The sequence below is a fragment of the Patiria miniata genome, unplaced genomic scaffold (assembly GCF_015706575.1).
Source record: "Patiria miniata isolate m_02_andy unplaced genomic scaffold, ASM1570657v1 HiC_scaffold_30, whole genome shotgun sequence".
Classification (NCBI taxonomy): Eukaryota; Metazoa; Echinodermata; class Asteroidea; order Valvatida; family Asterinidae; genus Patiria; species Patiria miniata.
Window position 1 is genome coordinate 7,988,929 of NW_024037070.1, and position 21,779 is coordinate 8,010,707.

Here is a 21,779-nt window from a genome sequence, read left to right on the forward strand (position 1 = left end):
CGCCCCCCAAAATTGTGCAAGATCCAAGATGTGTTCACCTCTTAAAATTATTTTCAGCCCATTTTAACTAGACCTGCCAATTTTCAGGATTTTACTACCAAACCGAATAATGTTTTCTATATTAAACCCAAACTGCTAATATATACCGCCTCTTTTGTACATTTAGGCCACGCCTACCAAAATGGGTGGACATTAACTGGTGTTCGAAAGCTAGAATGTTATATTTTATGTCTAAGTTTATTTCAAACCATAGAAAAACAGGGAAAATGGATGTTAAATACAGTTTTCATGAGTTTGTATTGTTTGCACCCCCTTTTAAAAAAAATCAAGCTCCGCCCCCAAAATGGGCAAGATCCAGGATGGGTCCCGATCTTAAAATGAATTCTAGCCCATTGGGACCCCACCTGCCAAATTTCATGCTTTTACCACAAAGTGCACGATTTGGGCCAAAAATGGACCTAAGCAGCTCCACTACAAGAGGATTTTGGAGGATTGAGGATGAATGCATTTTGAGGCAGGACTGTCTGAAGATTTTGAAGGATTTGGCGTTGGTTATCCTTCATTTAAACACGAGTGCAAAGTTTTGGGACGAGGAGGATTTTGGAGGATTGAGGATGAATGCATTTTGAGGCAGGACGTCTGACAATTTTGAAAAATTTAGGCGGAGTTTCAAAATTTTGGAAAATTTTGGAGGATTTTGGAGGATTGAGGATGGTTGTAAGCAACAAGGGCCTAGGGGTTAGGGGTTTGTTCAAAAATTGTTATCTGCCGCCTCGACTTACTGTACGGCTGTTTGCGGAAGTGTGTGTGGGGCGTACGTACATGCACACAAAGCACACGCAAGGGTCGTTGAGGCTAACGGTATAGTACAACTAGTGATTGTGTCGCGGCGCGCGCGGTGTGCGGTAGCGGGAACAAGCTCGTATGGGAACAAGCTAATAGCCTTGGTCAAGGCTATAAGCTGCCTGGTTCCTAGCTCCATGGTCTAGCTTTGTTGACAAGCCATATTCATTATTGCTATACCTGTGCATGTACGGACCGTTATCACGCGTCTAACCAGGAGTTTAGCGGGGGTCGTGAACCCTTGTGTGTATAGGATCCGTGGAACGTGCAGGGAACCTTCAGCCGAAAATTGTTGGAAATTAGCAAAGCATAGCGCCTATAATCACTAATCTGGCACAAATGAAATGATACACGTACTAGACAGTACAGTTTTCCGAAATGATGTCGGCATCTTTTGAGAAGGTTAAACCACTCTCCTCCCTGCTGACGCCAGAGGAGAAAGCAGAATTCCAAGGCTATGAGTTCCCCTTCGAGAATCTTGCCTTCGAAGGAGGTGGTAGCAAAGGCATGGCTTATGTTGGAATGATCAGGGTGAGTGACAACTTCCCAAACAGCACTGTTTTCCCATTATTGTACATAAACGTGGTACTACTGTAAATCCCCAATAACTGCAGATACCACACCACATGGGCGTCGCAAGGGGGGAGGGGGGGCACTTGCCCCCCCCCCCCCCGAAAAGAAAAAAAAGGGGGGGGGGAGAAAAAAGAAAAGAAAACGAGGCGCGAAGTCATAGTGGTGTAAATTTAATGGGGTGGGGGGGGGCAAAATGTCCCTGCCCCATTCTAAAATTGATAAATCGAGAATATGTTGAGAAATAAAGGATTTTTTTGGGAAAAATATGCCTTGCCCCCCTCTAGAAAAAAATCCGGGCGTCACACCAAATTGATTTGCAGTTGCATGACCATGAGCCAACCAGGCATCCCAATACTTCTATACTTTACAATACTGGGACGGCCTCGATGCTTTTTGTTATTCAGAGTAAACCCTCGGCTGCCAGGGTTAAATTTCATTGTAAAATGATTAGTTAACCTACTATTTCGAGGTGACAAACGGTCAAACTTTCTTTCCTCACCTCCTGGCATAGTGTTAAGTAACAAACCAATGGGGTCTTGACCAATATTGACCCAAGTAATAACGAGGCTCACGGCATGTTTCCAAAGGAGGGTTAAAATTTTAATGGGAGACGAGAGGCAATTAGGTTACTACTCTGGTGCTTAATTGTGGAGAAATGTGTAGAAATAGTTTTCTAGAGTACCCGACATCCTAGATATTTCTTTTTGCACAGTCGGCCGACTGATGATTGATGCAGTACTGAGAAGTTATTTGACTGGTTGTTGCAGATGTCAGTATATTTTCTTGTATTGCATGTTTTCAGTACCTAAAGTGTTGGGACTCTCATACATAGTATTGAGAGTCTCAAATTTTCGGACTAGATGCGGTCTAGACTTGAAATCCAGTCAGGAATTGGCCGGGTTTTTTATAGTCCGTCCATGGAGCTAATACAGGGTAGATCCATGGCTCGTCCGTGCCGCCGCCTATTACACCGTATACCACCGGCCTTGACGACTGCATAGGCCTACTGGCCAGGGGTCACGCCCTTACTTCAATAACATGTTTTAAAGCATAGGCCTAATATAATAAGTGACTGAATATTATTATGACATAATAACGATCCAAAATGGCTATTATACCCTAAAGTTGCGCGCATTTACCTTGTCTCCAGATATCATCAAGTACTCTTGCCAAACCTCAGTATTGATGAGCTTAAATTCACCAAATTGCTTATTGGCACAGTAACCCTATATCAAAATTTTATGGAAAATCATGTGAAATCATGCAAATTGGGCTATAAGCTATATTAGTGGAGCTGCTTAGGTCTATTTTTGGCCCAAATAGTGCACTTTATGGTAAAAGCATGAAAGTTGGCAGGTGGGGTCCCAATGGGCTAGAATTCATTTTAAGATCGGGACCCATCCTGGATCTTGCCCATTTTGGGGGCGGAGCTTGATTTTTTTTTAAAGGGGGTGCAAACAATACAAACTCATGAAAACTGTATTTAACATCCATTTTCCTTGTTTTTCTATGGTTTGAAATAAACTTAAACATAAAATATAACATTCTAGCTTTCGAACACCAGTTAATTTCCACCCATTTTGTAGGCGTGGCCTAAATGTACAAAAGAGGCGGTATATATTAGCAGTTTGGTTCAATATAGAAAACATTATTCGGTTTGGTAGTAAAATCCTGAAAATTGGCAGGTCTAGTTACAATGGGCTGAAAATAATTTTAAGAGGTGAACACATCTTGGATCTTGCACAATTTTGGGGGGCGGAGCTTGATTTTTCAAAAAGGGGAGTGCAAAAAATAAAAAACTCAGAAAAACTGTATTTAACATCCATTTTCCTTTGTTCTTCATGCTTGAAATAAACTTAGACATGAGAAATAACTTTATGAGAGATAACACGTTAAAATTGTGCAGCAGCAGGATTCCAGTCGAACCAGTGAGTTTGGTGGTTTGAGACATCATCCTACATTGAAAGACATCATCTTACATTGCCGACGCGCATGGCTATGGCGACGCGCGCGCATACCAGAAACCAGAGCCTTTTTTGGCCTAATAATCGTTTTCTTCGTTTTGTATGAATAAAAAGGAGTAAATGCTTCAGATTTCAAATATGCACTTGTCATTTACAAGGCTGGGTTGGGGCAACCTTGAAATTATAAAGCAAAATAGTTCTGCGCAAAAACTACTGCTTTTATTAAAGTTCATAAAGTACAAATGATACCATATGTTTGTATGAATAAAGCATGGCATTTGCTTTTTCTACCACTTTCGAAGCATTTACTCGCATCAGTATGAATGAAAATTAAGCAAACACTTTTACTAAAAACCATTTGCTCTTGAGTAAATGGCCTGCAAAATGTAAAGCTTTACATGTTTATAAGTTTGCAGAAAATAAAACTATCATAACCGAAACGGAAAGCGGCACCGGGGAGGGTCACGTGCTGGAGGACAGATACAAAAAAGCGCATCAAACGCGACGAACGCAATGTCGTTTACGCGCTCAATGCGCTGTGCATCGGCACCCATGGTCTACATGTGGATTGGATTTTCAGTCCCTACCTGATTCCGTGGGTTTTCCCCAGACTATTCTTCTGGGGTTTTCCTCCCACCTCTAAAACTGTAATTTCTTCTCATTGTCTTCTCTCTACGTTTTTTTTTCGGGGTTTGCGAGCTACAGTGCCTGGGGCATTCACTTTTGAGGATCCTTGGTTTCATTACCAGAAAAAAATTATTTATCGTTTACTTCGTTTCGTATGAATATAAAGGAGTAAATGCTTCAGATTTCAAATATGCACTTTTCATTTACAAGGCTGGGTTGGGGCAACCTTGAAATTATAAAGTAAAATACTTCTGCGCAAAAATTACTGCATTTATTAAAGTTCATAAAGTACAAATGATACCATGTTCGTATGAATACCCCACTCCAAAAAGTTGGGGGTGCTGCAGCACCCACAACACCCCGGTACCCGCGGGCTTGTTCGCTGTAGAAAAAATTAAAATATCGGATTCAGCACACCTGAATTATGCCGAAAAGCCCATAGTTCCCAACTTTTACCAACAAGTGGCCCTTGATTCTTATAGCCTTTTTCAAAATCCTACTAGACTACCTGTGTTTTTCCGATTTTCTGTAGGTGTTTGAAGAATTGGATCTTATGAAGAACATGAAGCGATTTGCTGGCAGTAGCGCAGGGAGTGCCGCAGCAACATTTCTGGCTATTGGGATGGACTCCTATGAAATTCAAGAGCTTTTGGACGGTGATTTTACACGAAACGTATACGGTATGTCTGCAGTGTTATTGCAGCTGCCATACGCGCACGTTTTTATAAACGAGCACAAAACCTGTTTGGTCAGACCATGGAGCTGGTCAAATGCAAGAAGACGTTAAACATTGTATAGGGTTTCCGATATTTTGAAAAAAAAAATCAATGGAAAGACTCCATCTATTAAAGTGTGTATTGCATGTAACCGGTAAAACGTACGCTTTATGAATAATGCAGTTTCCTGACCTTATTTCCTGACCTTATTTCCTGACCTTATTTCCTGACCTTATTCATGCATGTGGTCTGCGCCCGGGCGAGGGCCTTGAGCAAAGGATTGGTACAGTAGCAATTATTGTATAGTAAACTTTAAACAAGACTCATTTTGATGAAAGGTTTTTGATAAACCACGAATCGCCAGCGATGTTTATCCAAAACAGTCATTTGTCAACAATAAGAGTGATGGATTGAAGTCTGATTAGATTGGCTTGGTTCGGTTATTTGGCAATCACAAAAAAAAATATTAAAGAAATGGGGGAAAAAAATACACGGAGATTCATTTAAGCATGTAAGAAAAAGAGCAAAAACAAAATAGAGCACAATTGCAGTACATTACACAAAGCAGGGCACAATATTGCATAAACAACAAATAAGAAAAAAACGTTCTTTCGCAGGATCCAGTGAAGGAAAAATCCAGATTTATATCGTTTGTTTTTAAATGAAGTTAACTTTTCATTATTTTATTGATGACGTTTGTTTTGTTCAGACGAAGAGAATTCGTGTAATATTTCTGAATCTATTTGCTTACAGACGGTAAATGGGGGCTCGTTGGGAGAATGCTTGGTATGGTCCGGAAATTGGGAGCACATCCCGGGGAAAGACTGGAGAAGTGGTTCGCAGACAGCGTCTACAAGAAGACTGGCGATAGGAACTACACCTTCAGACAAGTAGGTCTTTGTTTGCAGCTTATGTTGAATTGAGAACCCAAGACATGGCAGAGATCAAGGAAGGGGTCAAGCAAAGGCGGATCCAGAACAAATTTGTTTTGGTGGCCAAAAATGTGGATTCTAGATGCTCTGATGTGCGAACTGAGGCAATTACTGACCACTTTAACCAAATTATTTTGAGGAAAAGATGGTTGTGTACGCAATGCCCGCCTTTATGGCGACGTCACTTTAAAAAAATCCGCCCTTAGGGTTAAGCTAGAGGAGGGGGAGTTAATTGTAGAGGGGCAGTGAGTAAAGTGGGCGGGGCGTTTTAAGTGGTTGGGGCGTTTTAAGTGGTTGGGGCGGGGCGTTTCAGCTTGTGGGTGTGGACAAATGTCCAATGATACATGGTTAAAATGCAAAAATGAGAGTGGTATCAAAGAATTTGTGTCCGCCGTCGAATTACCAGAGACATGCTTCTACCTAAATCGTAAATGTATTTCGGTGCATGTCCATGGACAGTAGGAGATGTTTGCATAGTATATACGTTTCATTCTAATAGAACGTGAAACAATAATAAGTTCAGTGTATATAGGGAATCTGACGTCGCTCCCTGGCAACCAGATACTCCCTCTAGCTGTCCCTTTTACGTGCCTAATAAGATGAATCAATTTTCAGCGGTAGTTCAATACTAAGAAGCCCGGAAAATACCAAATCCAGAAACACACACACACACACCCATTTATACTGAAATTTGTATCCTTGTGGAGACATATTCTTTGTTCTCGTGTACTGAAGTTTTCGAATTTGAAAGTATAGTTTCAAAATGCTCTTATTTTAACCAGAATTAATTTCCTTGGCTGAAATCCGGACTTAATATCCCTTTTCTAAAACTCTACCATTTGCGACACATCAACATACCTTGGAAATTTCTAGTTTTTGAGTAAAATCCATATATCTATTTCGTGAAAACCTTGTGGGTGTGCGGATATAATACAAGATATTCACTGGGGTTTATTGGGGGAGTGCCCTATCCCACACTGCACATTGCACAAAGCAGTCATGAAGAAGCCATGCTGACGCATGCACACAGTAGGTGAAACGGCAAAATATATGTACAGTGATGATGTATGCAGTCAAAGGAAGTCTTCCAAAAAGACCGAGAAAGTATACATTTTGCATGTGCTGCCGAGTCACTCGTCTGATCTACGCTAAAGCAATCACCTCTATTATTCATCCAGACAACTATACCTTCAGGACCTTGCAATTATTAAGATGGACAAGTTTACAATTATACAATAATAATCCCGAATTAATTGCAATGAGCGATGAACCTAAGAACTATATTCTCATGTTGACGAAGACAAGCGTTAACCGTCCTCGCGCGAGAAGCACGAAGGTCATCAACAAAAGAATGCTTTACAAAGGAATTAATCACCCAGATAAATGCAAATGGAACGTCACTTCTACATAGTTATGCATAAAGTTAGGAAAGGACACATGAGGTCGCCTTTGCTCCGGGACGGTTCCCTACATCACCCATAACGGGGTATCTGTGCAGCTGAGTTTTTAGAGATAGATTATCTCTCTGCATTTTTTGATAGTACCCAAAACGTTTCACATATAACTTGATATCATAATGTGCTGTTATTTCCCCACTAAGCTTTACCAGGACCGTGGTGTAGAGCTGTGCGCCGTCTCTGTCAACTTGAATTTGATGGATGCCGTATATTTCCATGTCAAAACGATGCCTGATATGCCAATCAGCCTTGCAGGGAGGGCGTCTGCATCTATTCCTGGTAATTTGGTCATTTTATTCCACAGCAGTAAGCGAGACACAAAATACAACACTTTTATATTGAGACCTGCAAATGCAGGATAGAAGATTTGTGGGGGAAGTGGGGGCAACATTGTTATTAAACAAATATTCATAAATACCTAAGACAGTTTTCCCATTCCTATTGGTCGAGAGCCATGCACGTGCCCGTCATGTGGCACATGGAATTTGGACTCTATGAAATCCAGTTCCTTTTACCGTTTTATTGGTTGAACGTTTACAATCCTCAAGTATGCATGCGCAACACTTGATCAGAGTTTCAGTCCAAATTTTTTTTTACAACGCACCGCCACTGCTGCGTTCTGCGCGATCTTGAAAGAAGCCAACTGAAAGATTGTTTTGAGACTAATTTCCCGGGCTCTCTGCCAGACCTGCTTGATGGCCAACTGAAAAAAAATTGGCCTAGCTAACGTCATCCAGTTCTTTCAAACGAAACACAAAAAGAAAAGCAAATAAAAGTTAAGTAAAGGAAAGAAACAAAAGTGAAACAGCAAGGCAAAATGATCAAATTTGCTATATTTTTTTGTTGAGAAAGTTTCTAAATGTTTTGCTTTTTGACCAAACAGGTGTGTTACAACCGGTGAAATACCATGAAGACCTGTATGTCGATGGCGGCTTATTGTGCAACTTCCCGATACATGTTTATGATGGTGAGTCTGAGCACCCCAAAACGCACAAGTTTGAATATTTTACAGCAGCGATTGCGATATTACGGAAGCCCGTTCGTGCCAGGTTTCAAAGTAAAAAATAATATATTTGTTTCCAAATAACGCATTAGTATTGCGAAATAACGCAATACTTAAAAGTACGTCTTTAAGAATAAATGGAGAGTTATAAGTAAAGTGGTTTGATTTTAATTTAAAAACAAATTTCATTTCTCCAACACGCTTAAAACATCACTTTTAGATTCATATCAATATACAGTTTTCAAGAGTGATCCTTGATGCAATGCATCCTTTATCAATTGAAATTGAACGGACCGGTTATGTAATTTTTTTGGAGGGGGGAATTTGGCGTGGAAAACATATTAAAGTTGGAAAATTATTCTTATGTAATTATTGTTCGTTAACTTTATTTCTTTTCTTCAGCATGGTGGAATATTGAGCGTATAATTGACGCCACCCCCCCCCCCCAAAAAAAACCCGTTCCTTAAAACGCAATTATATCAGGATAATCTCTCTTGCATTGTAACAATACACTGTAGATGCAATATTTTACTCAAATGGTTATTCACAGTCTAATGTTGGTTTCATTCGATTGCATGGGTAAAATTGCTTAAACTATGCGTTCGTGCTTTTTGCACATATTGAGTCTGTTTTATTAACAAAAATTTAAAAAAAATGGATAGATCCCCCACATGCCACAGAGAGCTCTATTATGTCAATGTTTTTCTGACAAGGTCAAACATACTTGTTTTCAACTTGCACCGCAATTTCCCGTTTAATCAAAACCGTACCACGGCAAGAGCACAATGGATAAAAACGCAATGACGGAAGGAAACTGCATTAATAATAACTCCAAATGGGCAAATTAAGGCCAAACTGAATATCACGACAGTATTGCGTTATTTCGCAATTTAAGCGACTGTGTTATATCGCAATACTATTGCGTTATTTCGCAATAACTTTATTGCGTTAATTCGCAATACTATTGCGTTATTTCGCAATAAAAATGTGTTTTACGTTTAAAACCTGGCTCGAACGGGCTTCCGTATGCTATAGTTTTGGTCTCAGAACGAAAATATAAAGTTGGGCGAATATTACATTTGTATACGTGTAAAACTAAACACAAAGTGAAATATTTACTATGATCTAATCGAGCATGGATTAAAAATGAAACCAACAAGTTTTCCTTCTTCCAGGATGGTTTCTGTCTATGGATCCTACAGATAGTTTCTTCGCTCAGTTTGGCAGTCTGGTTGGGCGGTGTGACGAATGGGACCCCTCGGAGCGTTTTTCAACGTTCAATGAAAAAACAGTGGGAGTTCTCCTGGTAAGAAGTCATGAGTTCAACAGTAAACCGTTGTGAAGAAAATCAGTTAATTTCATTGTATTGTGGATCAAAGCAGTAGTTCAGATTGAGAAAATGAGACCGGATATTTCATTGTGACTTTCGGGAAAATTCTTCAAAATGACAAATCCCGCGGCTAAACATGTAACAAATCCCATTGATGTCGTTTCAGTATTCTTCTGCCGAGCGAGACGTCATGAAGCAATCATTGGACCACAGAGTCGCCGTTTACGGTAAAGAAGAGATCGCTTTTCCCGATAGTAAAATCAGCAGGTAAACCACAAGCTTGTTACAAATTGAGGTTCAGTTGTTTTTACTCAATTGCTGGCGATAGCAATTGCACACTGCAGTTTGGACTCCGTGCATATGCAGTACTCCATATAAAGGGGCATTACGGCTTAAAATCCCCAAAAGTTTCATGTTTTCGATTGTTTCCTTATACTATTTTAATGGTCTATTTGAAAGAAAACTAACCTAATGTCTTACCGTTCCCGAGAAACGACGGTAAAAAAAACGGTTGTTAGCATTGGACACGACGGGGTACGCATACGTATTTCCTGTTGTTTTCATTCAATGTACGATACACGTCGTGTGTGTCACATAAATTACACACAGCACGAATTAGTCTGGTTCCCAGAGCAAAAGATTCTGACTACTCGTGATGAATCTTAGTCAGGTAGCCGCTACCCATGCGCGCGCACTATTATACCAATATATCAATACAAATATATATATCAATTATACAAATATATATCTATTATATCAATTATGTAGTTCTGATTGTACGAGGGGCGAGATTTAAGCTGCGTAAAATCTGGCGACGGTTACCGTGATTTTCGAAAATTTGGCGTGGTTTCTGTTTTGGCTTCGCCTGCTAAGATGATATTGGGTCTCTATCTTTTAAGATAACGGGTAAACATTCGTTGTTGCTTTTTACAAAGAAAACATTGACGAATGTTAGCCCGTAATCTTTTGAGAAATATCAAACTGAATGAAGTATGTTTTTGAAAATTAGATCGGAACATTAAAAGCTATAATTGATAAAGCGAAGTCGGAAACTAAGCCGAGCTTTGAAATAGGGCCGTCAATATCGTCATGTTTATTTTATAACCGCGGAGGGGCCCGACATAGACCTTAGACATGTCTGGGCGTCGGGGGAAATTGTCAGGTCAGGGAACCAGACGAATCACCAACACACAAATGTTGTTTCTTACACGTCCGAAGAAGACGACCACACTAGAACCAGAAATAGTACTAAACAGCTCGATTTTTGAGACAAAATAAATTGTCAACCCTGAAATTCGTTCTCGCATGGTTCTCGCAATAATATTAAACACAAAACCACCGAGTTTTAAAGGATGGTTGTGTGGACAGTTAAATTCTACATTTAAATGCTCCTTAACCTCCTTCTATTTAATGTAATTTCGTTTAAAATGCTTTTTTTTTTGTAGCCCAATTGTACGCATTCCAGTCCGTAATGCCACTTTAACCTGACTTTCTTCAACGAATGTGTTTTAAAAATACAGAAAGAATAAAAAGAAGAAAGAACGACACAGCCAAGCTACGGAAGGCATGCATCAAGCCATGGACAACTTCATGAAGATTTTAAAAGATTCAGATACGGATCAGAATGGTATTATCTCCAGAGAGGAGTTTCGCAATGCCCTGGGGAAGAAGGTCTGTGAAATCATAGCTACTCTATTAACGAAACTTCCTTCTATTCTAATCAGTACTTGTCAGTGTTGCAGTCGACTTTGTCCGCGTGCCGAACTGTACATTTTGAAAGAAGGCCATCCTTTTCCAGCTCTTTTGAAACAAACGTAATGTGGGCTGAATAAGCATTATTTTTTTCTACATAGTCAGTAACCATAATGTGCATGCTTCAGTTGGACACGGAATGGTCTGCACACTCAACTTCTCTTTACTAAAATAATTATGGCGGACGAAAAGTGTATATATTAATATATTTTCTCTTCTGTTTTCAAAATAGCAGAAAATTTGATTGAGCGTTTTTAAAAATTCCATTTTCTGCTTTTCTGCCTTTCTGCTATACCAGAAAAGCAGAAAAGCAGATATCCACTTTTCGTCCTCCATGCTCAAATGGTCATGAACATAACCACCATTATACATGTATTCAATTGTGAAGTTCTTCTTGTTCTAAAGAACGATAACGTGACCTTGTCTGCTGATGACGTAAAGCTTCTTTTTGAGTGTGAGAATGACCCGGATGCTATCTTCGATGTTGTAGACAAAGACAATAACGGTCAGGTGAGATCTTTTATTTGAAACATAATTGCAGTTTACTATATGTCCAAAAAAGAAGAAGTTCGATTTGACATGTACACGAACATTAATGTATTTACATGTAGGCTATTGTGATCAAACACCAAATGTATAACGGTGGCCATGAATGTGTTTTTTATGACTAGAATAAGACATAATAATGCCAAGGTAAACATACAATTATTTTTTGGTCAAATGCCTAGAATGCCTGTTGGATTGAACACTAAAGTTAAACAAATGGGAAGCTTGGTATGTGTTGCGCTTGTTGCTCGCTCGATCAATTCAATTTTGAAATTCGGTGATCTAACCGAAACGCATGACCAGATAGGACAGACAGCGATAGTATCCAGGGGCGGCGGAACCGGGGAGGGGAGGGGAGGGGGAGGGGGGGGGGCACTTGCCCCCATTTACCCAAGTGCCCCTCTTGCGGTAATAAAAGTGACCCTCGAGTTTTTGGTGATGCCCCCCCCCCCCAGTTTGAAAACCGTTCCGCCGCCGCTGAAAGTATCAAGGTGGCATGAGTCAAAGGTTTGTTATAGCCATACGGACGTATCTCAATATTTTTAAATTAATGTAATAGAATGTTCACTGAGACAACTAGGCCTACTGTTGTATGAAATGACTGTGTGTCTTTTCCCCAATACCAACCTATCAGATAGACTACCAAGAGGTTGTCGAACAAGCAGCAAAGCGAGGAATAAACCTCCTTCAGACAATGAATGGGTATGAACGGTGTGAAATCAAGGGAGTGACAGACTTGTTTGCCACCATGGCAGAGACGCTGCTGCTCAACGTTAAGCGAATCACAACCAGGGTAAGAAACTTTGCCAAGTCGTCAAACCACCTTTTCACATGGGAAATTTCAGGCTGGTACCTTGTTCGTTGCGTGCTAAGGCCACTTCTTAATGACAGACAACCACGCGCGCAGCGAACACAGAATGGACTAAAAACGCGCATTTGGAAAGACGGCTTTCATAACTCGTATACATATTACTTCTGACCATTCGTTATTTTCTATTTTTCCCCTTTAGAACACCGATTACAGTCGTACCATTGGCATCAACACAAAATACTTAGAATCCTTTGATTGGAACTCGGAGCGGGCCGATAAAAACTTCCTGATACAGGTACGTGGATAAGACCCAGTGGCGTAGCACGGTCATTTTTATGGGGGGGGGGGAGTCTTGAAAGAGGGTACTTGCCCATCCGTGGTGAAATGTAGACACGCTTATTTCTCCGGACACTTGGCCTCCGTAAAATCAAAAAAGGCAGTTTTTAAAAGATGAAAAGTAATGGAAACATCAATTGTCAAAAAAGGGAACCTTTGTCGATACAGGGAATAACAGTTTAATAAAACTGAATTAGAATATTTAAAAAAAACTTACCTGTCGAAATTTCAGCTCGGGTCTACTTTTTTTGAGAAAACTATGAAAATGAATAATTTATCTTCATTTTTCTCGACGCAAAGCAAGGTTTCCGTCATACTTTACACCCTCTCGTTGTACATGATCCCGCTCGTTACTCGGAAAAAAAATCATTCACAGATAATTATGAAACCGATCCGATTGCAAACTGAACTAAATTTCAGACAGTTGGGGCAGTATTAAAAAAAACCCAGGAATTGAAACAACTGCAGTGATTCCTCTTTTCTTGAACAATGACAGCACACTAGATTTCACAACAATTATTTTAAAGGAAGCTTGAGCCTATTATTTGCTTACAATCAAGTAAGATAATTCAAAGTACATGTATTTCGGCAGTTTCGTTTTGGGAATGTTTTCGAATGGTGTACATCAACTTTGAAGAGGCTTCCTCAAGCATTTGAGAAATAAAATGAACTTTGATGAATATCCTTATAAAAAAATGACTGAGTTTCCATGGAAATTTGTGTTGTTCTTATCACAGTGTGGAAAGCGGGCCACTCTGTCTTTCTTGCGGGAGTACATAGCAACCAAGAACCCACCGAGGAAATCGACACCAGAGGAAGATGCATCTGCTACAGAACAGACCGATCTGAATATACAGATAGTGATCTAAGTCAAGGAAACTCCCAAAGGAGATTTAAACTCACCCGTTTAAAACGATCTTTAACGTTTGATACAAAGCAGGTATAGAATTCAGTCATTGATACATTCCTGTTGGCTCTTATTAATTCAGTGGCAAGTGTAATCAACTTTGTCCTGGAAAAAACTTAATCATTCGCATTAAAGGTATAGTCCATCATTCGTAATTTGTGCATTTTGTTCGTTTGAAGCAACAAAAGTGCTCAATATCTGAAGAAGGATGCTGAACAACCAATCTGATGAAGTTTCAGCTTAGCTTCAGCTGCATTTTTCGAGAAAAAACAACATTCTAGGATCTCGATTTCAAATCAAAAGTTGCCGAATCATGTTTTGAATTGGGCCTGAATCCAGCGAATAACAAAACGAACTACTTATTTGAATTTCCTACGGTGCTTCTTAAGACGCACCGTTGGAAAGGCCTTCTTTCGTTGATTTCTTCAAAATGACAGCTTGCCAGAAAGAAAAATTTCACAGGGAGTTTAGTCCCCTTACTATCTTTCAACCAAGTATGTTTTTCAACAATAATTACGCCAGTTATTTTTTGGATAGTTGCAAATGATAGACTCTGGCTTTAACGATTTCCAACGGAACCGATGGAAATAGTGCGTACATAATGTATCAAGTATGGTGTTTTCTAAAGACGTTTGGTAATATTGACGATTTGAGTGCTTGGTCTTTTTAGTGGGTTTTGTCTTTTTAGTGTATAAGTAAATTAATTGTTGAACGTCCATAACGTTGTTATAATGGTTGTTAGATTGAGATGTTTATACAATGTATAACGTTTTCAAAGAATGGGCCTACGTTTCGCTATTGATTTCCCACGTCTGATTATGAGATTTTGTCAGAAGTGTGATTCTCCTTCGCCTTGTTGATCAACGGCACGCGTATGTTAAGTATTTGTCTAGAATCCATGCTCTCGATATATGTGCAGGTAAAAAAGAAGATAAAATACGTTTTTCTCACCGATTAATTATGTATTAAATAGAATTGTCTTAATAATGATTACAATAAAACCAAGATTGCCAGGTGGGCATGAGCTAGAGGTCGAGTGCCCGTGGCTAATATTGCTGTTGTTTGAAACGTCCCGGATGGTAGTCTCAAATAGACCAGTTGGGGAGGCCGCATCTGTAGCATTCCAATGGTAGGTCACTAGAGGGCCTCTTCTACCTCATCCAGAATTTTGAAGCAAACGCCCAGTGCCTATGGGAATTTTATTGCAGGGTTGCACCCTTATACTATAGGCAGTGGACAATCCTGGACAAAAGACCGTCAGATGTTGAACATTGGTGTTGCACAATGCAATTTAGTGTAACCTGCTCAGTAAATGTCGATTTCCTCAGCCTCCATTCAAACATCATTGTTTAATAATCGATTCGGAATGCACCATAATAAAGCGAGGGTGTATTAATAGTTGATGGCCAAGGGGGCGCGCGAGTTGGGTTCGATCAATAAGAACAACGGTGTACATCCTCCCACAAGTCTTGATTCTTCACTCATACACAGTCGCCCGTGGGTGTCTGTTGTTGATGTATTTCTAGTGACGCCAGTATGTGAATTCGTATTGCAAGTATCACTCGTTAATAATAGTTCTGATATAGTTGACAGTAACGAGTAACAACAACCACCACGACGCAGGATTGTCAGCCATTGTATGACGAGGTAAGTGCAAGTATTAAAGTGTGTCATCGGATAATTATAACTATTGGGTTGGAAATAGAACTGAAAAAGAAGTCGGGAAAAATGTTGCAACCCGCAACACCACTTTTTTCTTCATATATCATCTCAATGAAGGTCGTCCAAAAAAAAACAATTCTTGACTCTCCATGGACTTTGTACACAATCGCGGAAGTGGTGTCACTCAGGTTGCAACATTTTTCCCCATATTTCTTCAGTGGTAGACGGTGTTATTATCTGTCGAAACACATTAAAAGAGAAACATATAACCCAAACTTATTAGTTGAATTTAAAAGAAAAAAAAGATATTAATAAGGCATTGAGACCCTTTAGGCTTCCATAACAACATTGTGAATAAGTTAGGTCCTCTAGAAATATAGCTAAATTGAACTGTAATGAGGTAGGAGGGTCGAAGGTGGAACTCAAACCTCCAAAACCACAAACAAACAAACAAAACACAAACGCAGTGGCTATTTAATATCTAACAATTTGCAAACGCCTCGACCAAGAGTGGATTTTAAAAAGCACAAGACCATCACTGTGGGCGGAGTTTAAAGTTTGAACACAGTTTGTCCAGTTTATAGTGTACTTATTAGGCCTATAATATAGTGTCCTTTCTACTCAGGTAAGTCTGTCGCACCTGCCCTGCTGCCCTTAATACAAGATAAGTATATCGCGTGTGTCATCACTGTTTTTATTTCCACTTTCCTGTGCACTTTGCCAGTCTAAATTTTGACTTGCTTGAGATTCCTCATCAGTCCCGTGATGGGCTGTATATAGCAGGTGCATAATTGGATGTGTGACTAGCCAGGATTCTCATCCTAGGGGGCGTGTGGGGGGCCCGGGGGGGGGGGGGGCTTGAGGTTACAATGGAGGGGCGCCCAAAAATTTCCTCCGTGCTGTAAGGTGGACACGCAAAATTATTCTACTATTCTTACGAGCTGATCGGTCCGTCGAAATTCTAGTGATGTCTTATACGTACATTGTTGATATCTTTGGTTTTCGATACATCAGGCTGGAAGTAACGTTGATAGAAGAACATCGCAAGACGAACCATTATTTCCTTGATGATTATTATCCCCGAGTTCATTTATTCATAAGCCACAGGTGCCTTCACACATGCGCTGAAGTTATCAGACGATGCGATGATTGCACGTACTGCTTGAGCTACTTTGAAAATATTTGGCATTCGGGCCAAAAATAAACGACGTTTAATCCATTGTTTATCAAAAAGCAACAGTGTTCGTCAGCAGTTGAAACATTAATGTACTGTTATCGATTTCTCCACCACTTCTTTAAAAAAAAATGACCAATAAATATCTGCCTTCACCTTTAATATCTTATATGTTTACATTTGCTGTTTTTCCCCCTCAAAATTTAATTAACAACACTTCCTACCAGGAAACCGTAATTACGTAAAATTTTGAGTGTCAATATCCGTCCCAAATTTACTTCCAAATCAATTTCTTAAGCCGGATGTGCTGAGCACGTTTGGCCAAATAAGCTGCTACATGTTCCATTTCATCTCCTTTCCGAGCATGTGAAATCTGAAAAGCACTTAAAATTACGTTTGCTCTTTTTTATTTGCAGGGGAAGAGCTGAACGTGTTGTCAACACAATTGGAAAAAAGGGGATGTTGATCCATTGAGAATTTTTTTTTGTGCTTTCTGAAGTCTGCAGAAAAACAGGTCGACATTGCAGCTGGAAAGGTTTTCATCTATAACTGAACATTTTGGATGTTTGTTTGGGAGAGTCGAGTATTATTTTCCTGAATGTTCCACCTTTTGCAATCTGTATAGCCGGAATGGATTGGCAGTATGGATCGACAAGGATTTTCCAGACATTTCTTCGCATCGGGGATGATCTGTTCTGAATCTTCAGCTTTTCTCCAGTAAATAATAGAGATAGGGACAGCTCCAATTCCATTTCACCACTGTATCACAAACGTATTATTCATCGACCAGCCTACATAGTAGGATATTTAAACGGAGATTCGTGGCTCTTCGATACGTAAAGGAGTCTTCAGCATTTTTCAGCACCGATCATGGCCATCGTGCGGACAACTTTCCTACAACTGTTGCTAATCACTGCAGCGGCCTTGATACTGCCGGTGTATTTCGCTGTTTGGAAGTTCCTCATAGTGGATCCGATTTCTCAAAAGAGGTTAAGATATCAAGAGTTCTATTTGCGGGATAAAATGGCAAGGGGACCGTTCCTAAACGAACGCCGACCACATTGGCAGGGATCTCAATTTCCAAATCAATCTTTAGACACCGTCAAGAAAATGGCGCAAATAAAACAGAAACCTGAAAGTTTGTCTGAAAAAACATTAGCGACTGATACGAACCAGAACCGCAAGGATTCCAAGGCATTGCAAACCTCTCACAAAACAGACGACACACTGTCCAGATCGAGGTCGCCTGTGGATGTGCGAAAAGAGAAATACAAGAACGTGGATTATCGACAATCGTGTAAGTTTCTGAAGACATCAAAGGGACTACATCGAGTCTGCATTGATCGGTACATCAATGGATCAAGAGGCAGGCTGACAGCAAAGGCTGTTATGGCACAGAAGCGGTATTACACCAAGAAACCAGTACTAGTATCACGTGATGTACCGAAACCGGATGCCGGGGAAACCTGGAAAGAAAACTTAGATGACGGAGAGATGACACAAAGTCCTGTAGTAAGGAAGATCGATATGAAACCGCGCCGACACCGGGATGCCACCGTCCCGTCCCGCATATCGAAACCTTCTACCCGTGGCATTCTGGATAATGCTCTGTGGTTATCTTACATAGATCCTCACGATTACAGATACCTGGTCAACCCCGCCACAACCACTTGTCAGACACACGACCGTATTGACTTGCTGGTACTTGTGACTTCTCATCCGAACAACAACGAGAGGCGTGCTGTCATCAGGGAGACGTGGGGAGCTCCGCGCGGGAGCACGACTCTGTCCGCCGAGGTCAGGGTTCGTTTCCTTCTCGGAGTCGCGAACCTTACCAGCGGACGAACTCTACCTAGCGACCTGCAGAGGGAGGTAGAAGAGTATGACGACCTAATCGTGGAAGATTTCCTGGATTCCTACCTGAACCTGACCACCAAGACCGTGATGGGACTCAAGTGGGCCAGCCGCTTTTGCTCCGACGCCCGCTACGTCATGAAAACCGATGATGATATCATCGTCAACATACCAAAGATTCTGGCGTACCTACACACTGCGCCGAGGAGAGTGCTCATCACTGGCCGCTTGGCCAAGTCGTACCCCGTGCTCCGTGATAAATGGGAGAAATTCTACGTGCCCAAAGACATCTACTCGAAATCAACGTACCCAGACTATTGTGTGGGGCTTGGCTACATCATGTCCGCGGACTTGGTGAACAGGTTGTACCTCCAGTCTCTACTGACACCTCTCTTTCCCTGGGAGGATGTATACGTTGGTATCATGCTGAAAGAAATTGGGATTATACCAAAAGACATCAAGAATTTCTATTACTTCAACGGGGGTAGTTTATTCCAGGGGGATACAATACTTGTCGCACCTAAAAAGACGCTGTACCGGTTGAGGTCATTTTACATGTTGGACGGCCTAACCCCGACCCAGACACGAATATTGTGGAAGCAATGGCGAGGCTAGCTTTGTGGATTCCACCTGGACCAAGTCACCGTGAGCGTTATAAGCGTTTGTTTCGTGGTTAAAACGGGTATCATACTGATAGTCCGAATAGTGCGAAGGTTCTTTAGTCCGAAGGGTCATTAGTCCGAAGGTTCGTTAGTCCGAAGGTTCATTAGTCCGAAGGTTCGATATTCCGAAGGTTTGATAGTCCGACTGGGCCTATTAGTCAAAAAATAGAATAAGGTTAATTAATCCGAAGGTTCGATAGTCCGAATAGACGATAGGGTTCGATAGTCCGAATCGACAACAAGGTTCGATAGTCCGAATAGATGATAATGTTCGATAGTCCGAATTGAGAATAAGGTTCGGTAGTCCAAATGGGCAATACGGTTCGTCAGTATGACACTTGGGACTATCGGACCTTATATTGTCGATTCGGACTATCGGACCTTGTGGTCTTTTCGGACTATCGAACCTTGATGTCAATTCGAAATAAGGAACCTTCGGGCTTTTAAACCTTATTTTCGGTTCGGACTTTTGAACCTTTGGACTATTAAACATTCTAAATTCAGACTTTCCTTTTTTTATCATTTCGTAGCGGGGTACCTTTTTTTTTCCAAACTTTTTATTTGTGGGGTACCTCGAACAAAGGTCAGGTACCCCACAAGTGGTACATGGTCCATGGTAAGGGCGGACTAACGAACCTTGGACACCCAAGGCTCAACTAATTCTTTCGATCTGCGATTGAAGTTTTTTTTCGTGGCACCCATCGGAAGGTAATATTTACGACCAAGTGATCTCGTTATATACGGTTAACGTGATGGAAACCAACCTTTTCTAGCGACTTAATTAACAAAATGAATTATTATGTTTGGTGCTTGCAAAATGTCCGAATAAACACAAACAACCAACATAAGACTTTTCTCAAAACGACGCAGAAATGAGTTTTGATGCAAGGAGAGTACCATACAATATTCGGACTGCCATTATTTTGAAGATTTAGGTGCAAAAATAATCGATTTATTGAGAAAAAAAACTTATTTTTCGCTGATTTTGACCCAAATTTTCGACGCATTGTTCCTGTCTAATGGCACATCCGTCCAGAAATCGAGTTGGAATGTCTTCTACGGTTCCTTAAGCATCTTTCCTGAAAGTTTGGCGCAATTTAATTTTTGAGCCAAAATTGAAAAAAGTGCAAGGGGTTAGCCTTACATTTTTCATCAAATTTGGCCAAAAAAATGACTTTTCTCAAAACGACGCAGAAATGAGTTTTGATGCGTGGAGAGTACCATACAATATTCGGACTGCCATTATTTTGAAGATTTAGGTGCAAAAATAATCGATTTATTGAGAAAAAAATCTTATTTTTCACTGATTTTAACCCAAATTTTCGACGCATTGTTCCTGTCTAATGGCACATCCGTCCAGAAATTGAGTTGGAATGTCTTCTACGGTCCCTTAAGCATCTTTCCTGAAAGTTTGGCGCAATTTAATTTTTCAGCCAAAATTGAAAAAAGTGCAAGGGGTTAGCCTTACATGTTTTCATCAAATTTGGCCAAAAATTGACTTTTCTCAAAACGACGCAGAAATGAGTTTTGATGCAAGGAGAGTACCATACAATATTCGGACTGCCATTATTTTGAAGATTTAGGTCCAAAAACAATCGAATTATTGAGAAAAATCTTATTTTTCACTGATTTTAACCCAAATTTTCGACGCATTGTTCCTGTCTAATGGCACATCCGTCCAGAAATCGAGTTGGATTGTCTTCTACGGTCCCTTAAGCATCTTTCCTGAAAGTTTGGCGCAATTTAATTTTTCAGCCAAAATTGAAAAAAGTGCAAGGGGTTAGCCTTACATTTTTCATCAAATTTGGCCAAAAAATGACTTTTCTCAAAACGACGCAGAAATGAGTTTTGATGAAAGGAGAGTACCATACAATATTCGGACTGCCATTATTTTGAAGATTTAGGTCCAAAAATAATCGATTTATTTATAAATCTTATTTCTCACTGATTTTGACCCAAATTTTCGACGCATTGTTCCAGTCTAATGCCACATCCGTCCAGAAATCGAGTTGGAATGTTTTCTACGGTCCCTTAAGCATCTTTCCTGAAATTTTGGCGTAATTTAATTTTTCAGCCAAAATTGAAAAAAGTGCAAGGGGTTAGCCTTACATTTTTCATCAAATTTGGCCAAAAAATGACTTTTCTCAAAACGACGCAGAAATGAGTTTTGATGCAAAGAGAGTACCATACAATATTCGGACTGCCATTATTTTGAAGATTTAGGTCCAAAAACAATCGAATTATTGAGAAAAATCTTATTTTTCACTGATTTTGACCCACATTTTCGACGCATTGTTCCTTTCTAATGGCACATCCGTCCAGAAATCGAGTTGGAATGTCTTCTACGGTCCCTTAAGCATCTTTCCTGAAAGTTTGGCGCAATTAAATTTTTCAGCCAAAATTGAAAAAAGTGCAAGGGGTTAGCCTTACATTTTTCATCAAATTTGGCCAAAAAATGACTTTTCTCAAAACGACGCAAAAATGAGTTTTGATGCAAGGAGAGTACCATACAATATTCGGACTGCCATTATTTTGAAGATTTAGGTCCAAAAATTATCCGAATTATTGAGAAAAAAATCCTATTTTTCACTGATTTTGACCCAAATTTTCGATGCATTGTTCCTGTCAAA

General features: G+C 40.2%; 2 protein-coding genes across 2 annotated transcripts; both read left to right on the forward strand.

Annotated features, from left to right (window-relative positions):
- The first annotated feature begins 975 nt into the window (after nucleotides 1-975).
- On the forward strand, nucleotides 976-13,994 carry LOC119739075. Its single transcript, XM_038213911.1, has 12 exons — nucleotides 976-1,374; nucleotides 4,540-4,687; nucleotides 5,477-5,613; nucleotides 7,256-7,391; nucleotides 7,996-8,079; nucleotides 9,291-9,421; nucleotides 9,612-9,712; nucleotides 10,966-11,116; nucleotides 11,603-11,707; nucleotides 12,378-12,536; nucleotides 12,754-12,849; nucleotides 13,628-13,994. The coding sequence occupies exons 1-12, from the start codon at nucleotides 1,222-1,224 to the stop codon at nucleotides 13,757-13,759; spliced, it is 1,533 nt and encodes a 510-aa protein (XP_038069839.1). The 5' UTR covers nucleotides 976-1,221; the 3' UTR covers nucleotides 13,760-13,994.
- A 1,179-nt stretch (nucleotides 13,995-15,173) lies between these two features.
- Nucleotides 15,174-19,264, forward strand: LOC119739135 (N-acetyllactosaminide beta-1,3-N-acetylglucosaminyltransferase 3-like). The gene is made up of 2 exons (XM_038213964.1): nucleotides 15,174-15,444; nucleotides 17,050-19,264. Exon 2 carries the CDS (start codon nucleotides 17,504-17,506, stop codon nucleotides 19,100-19,102), a length of 1,599 nt encoding a protein of 532 aa, XP_038069892.1. The 5' UTR covers nucleotides 15,174-15,444; nucleotides 17,050-17,503; the 3' UTR covers nucleotides 19,103-19,264.
- Nucleotides 19,265-21,779: the final 2,515 nt, after the last annotated feature.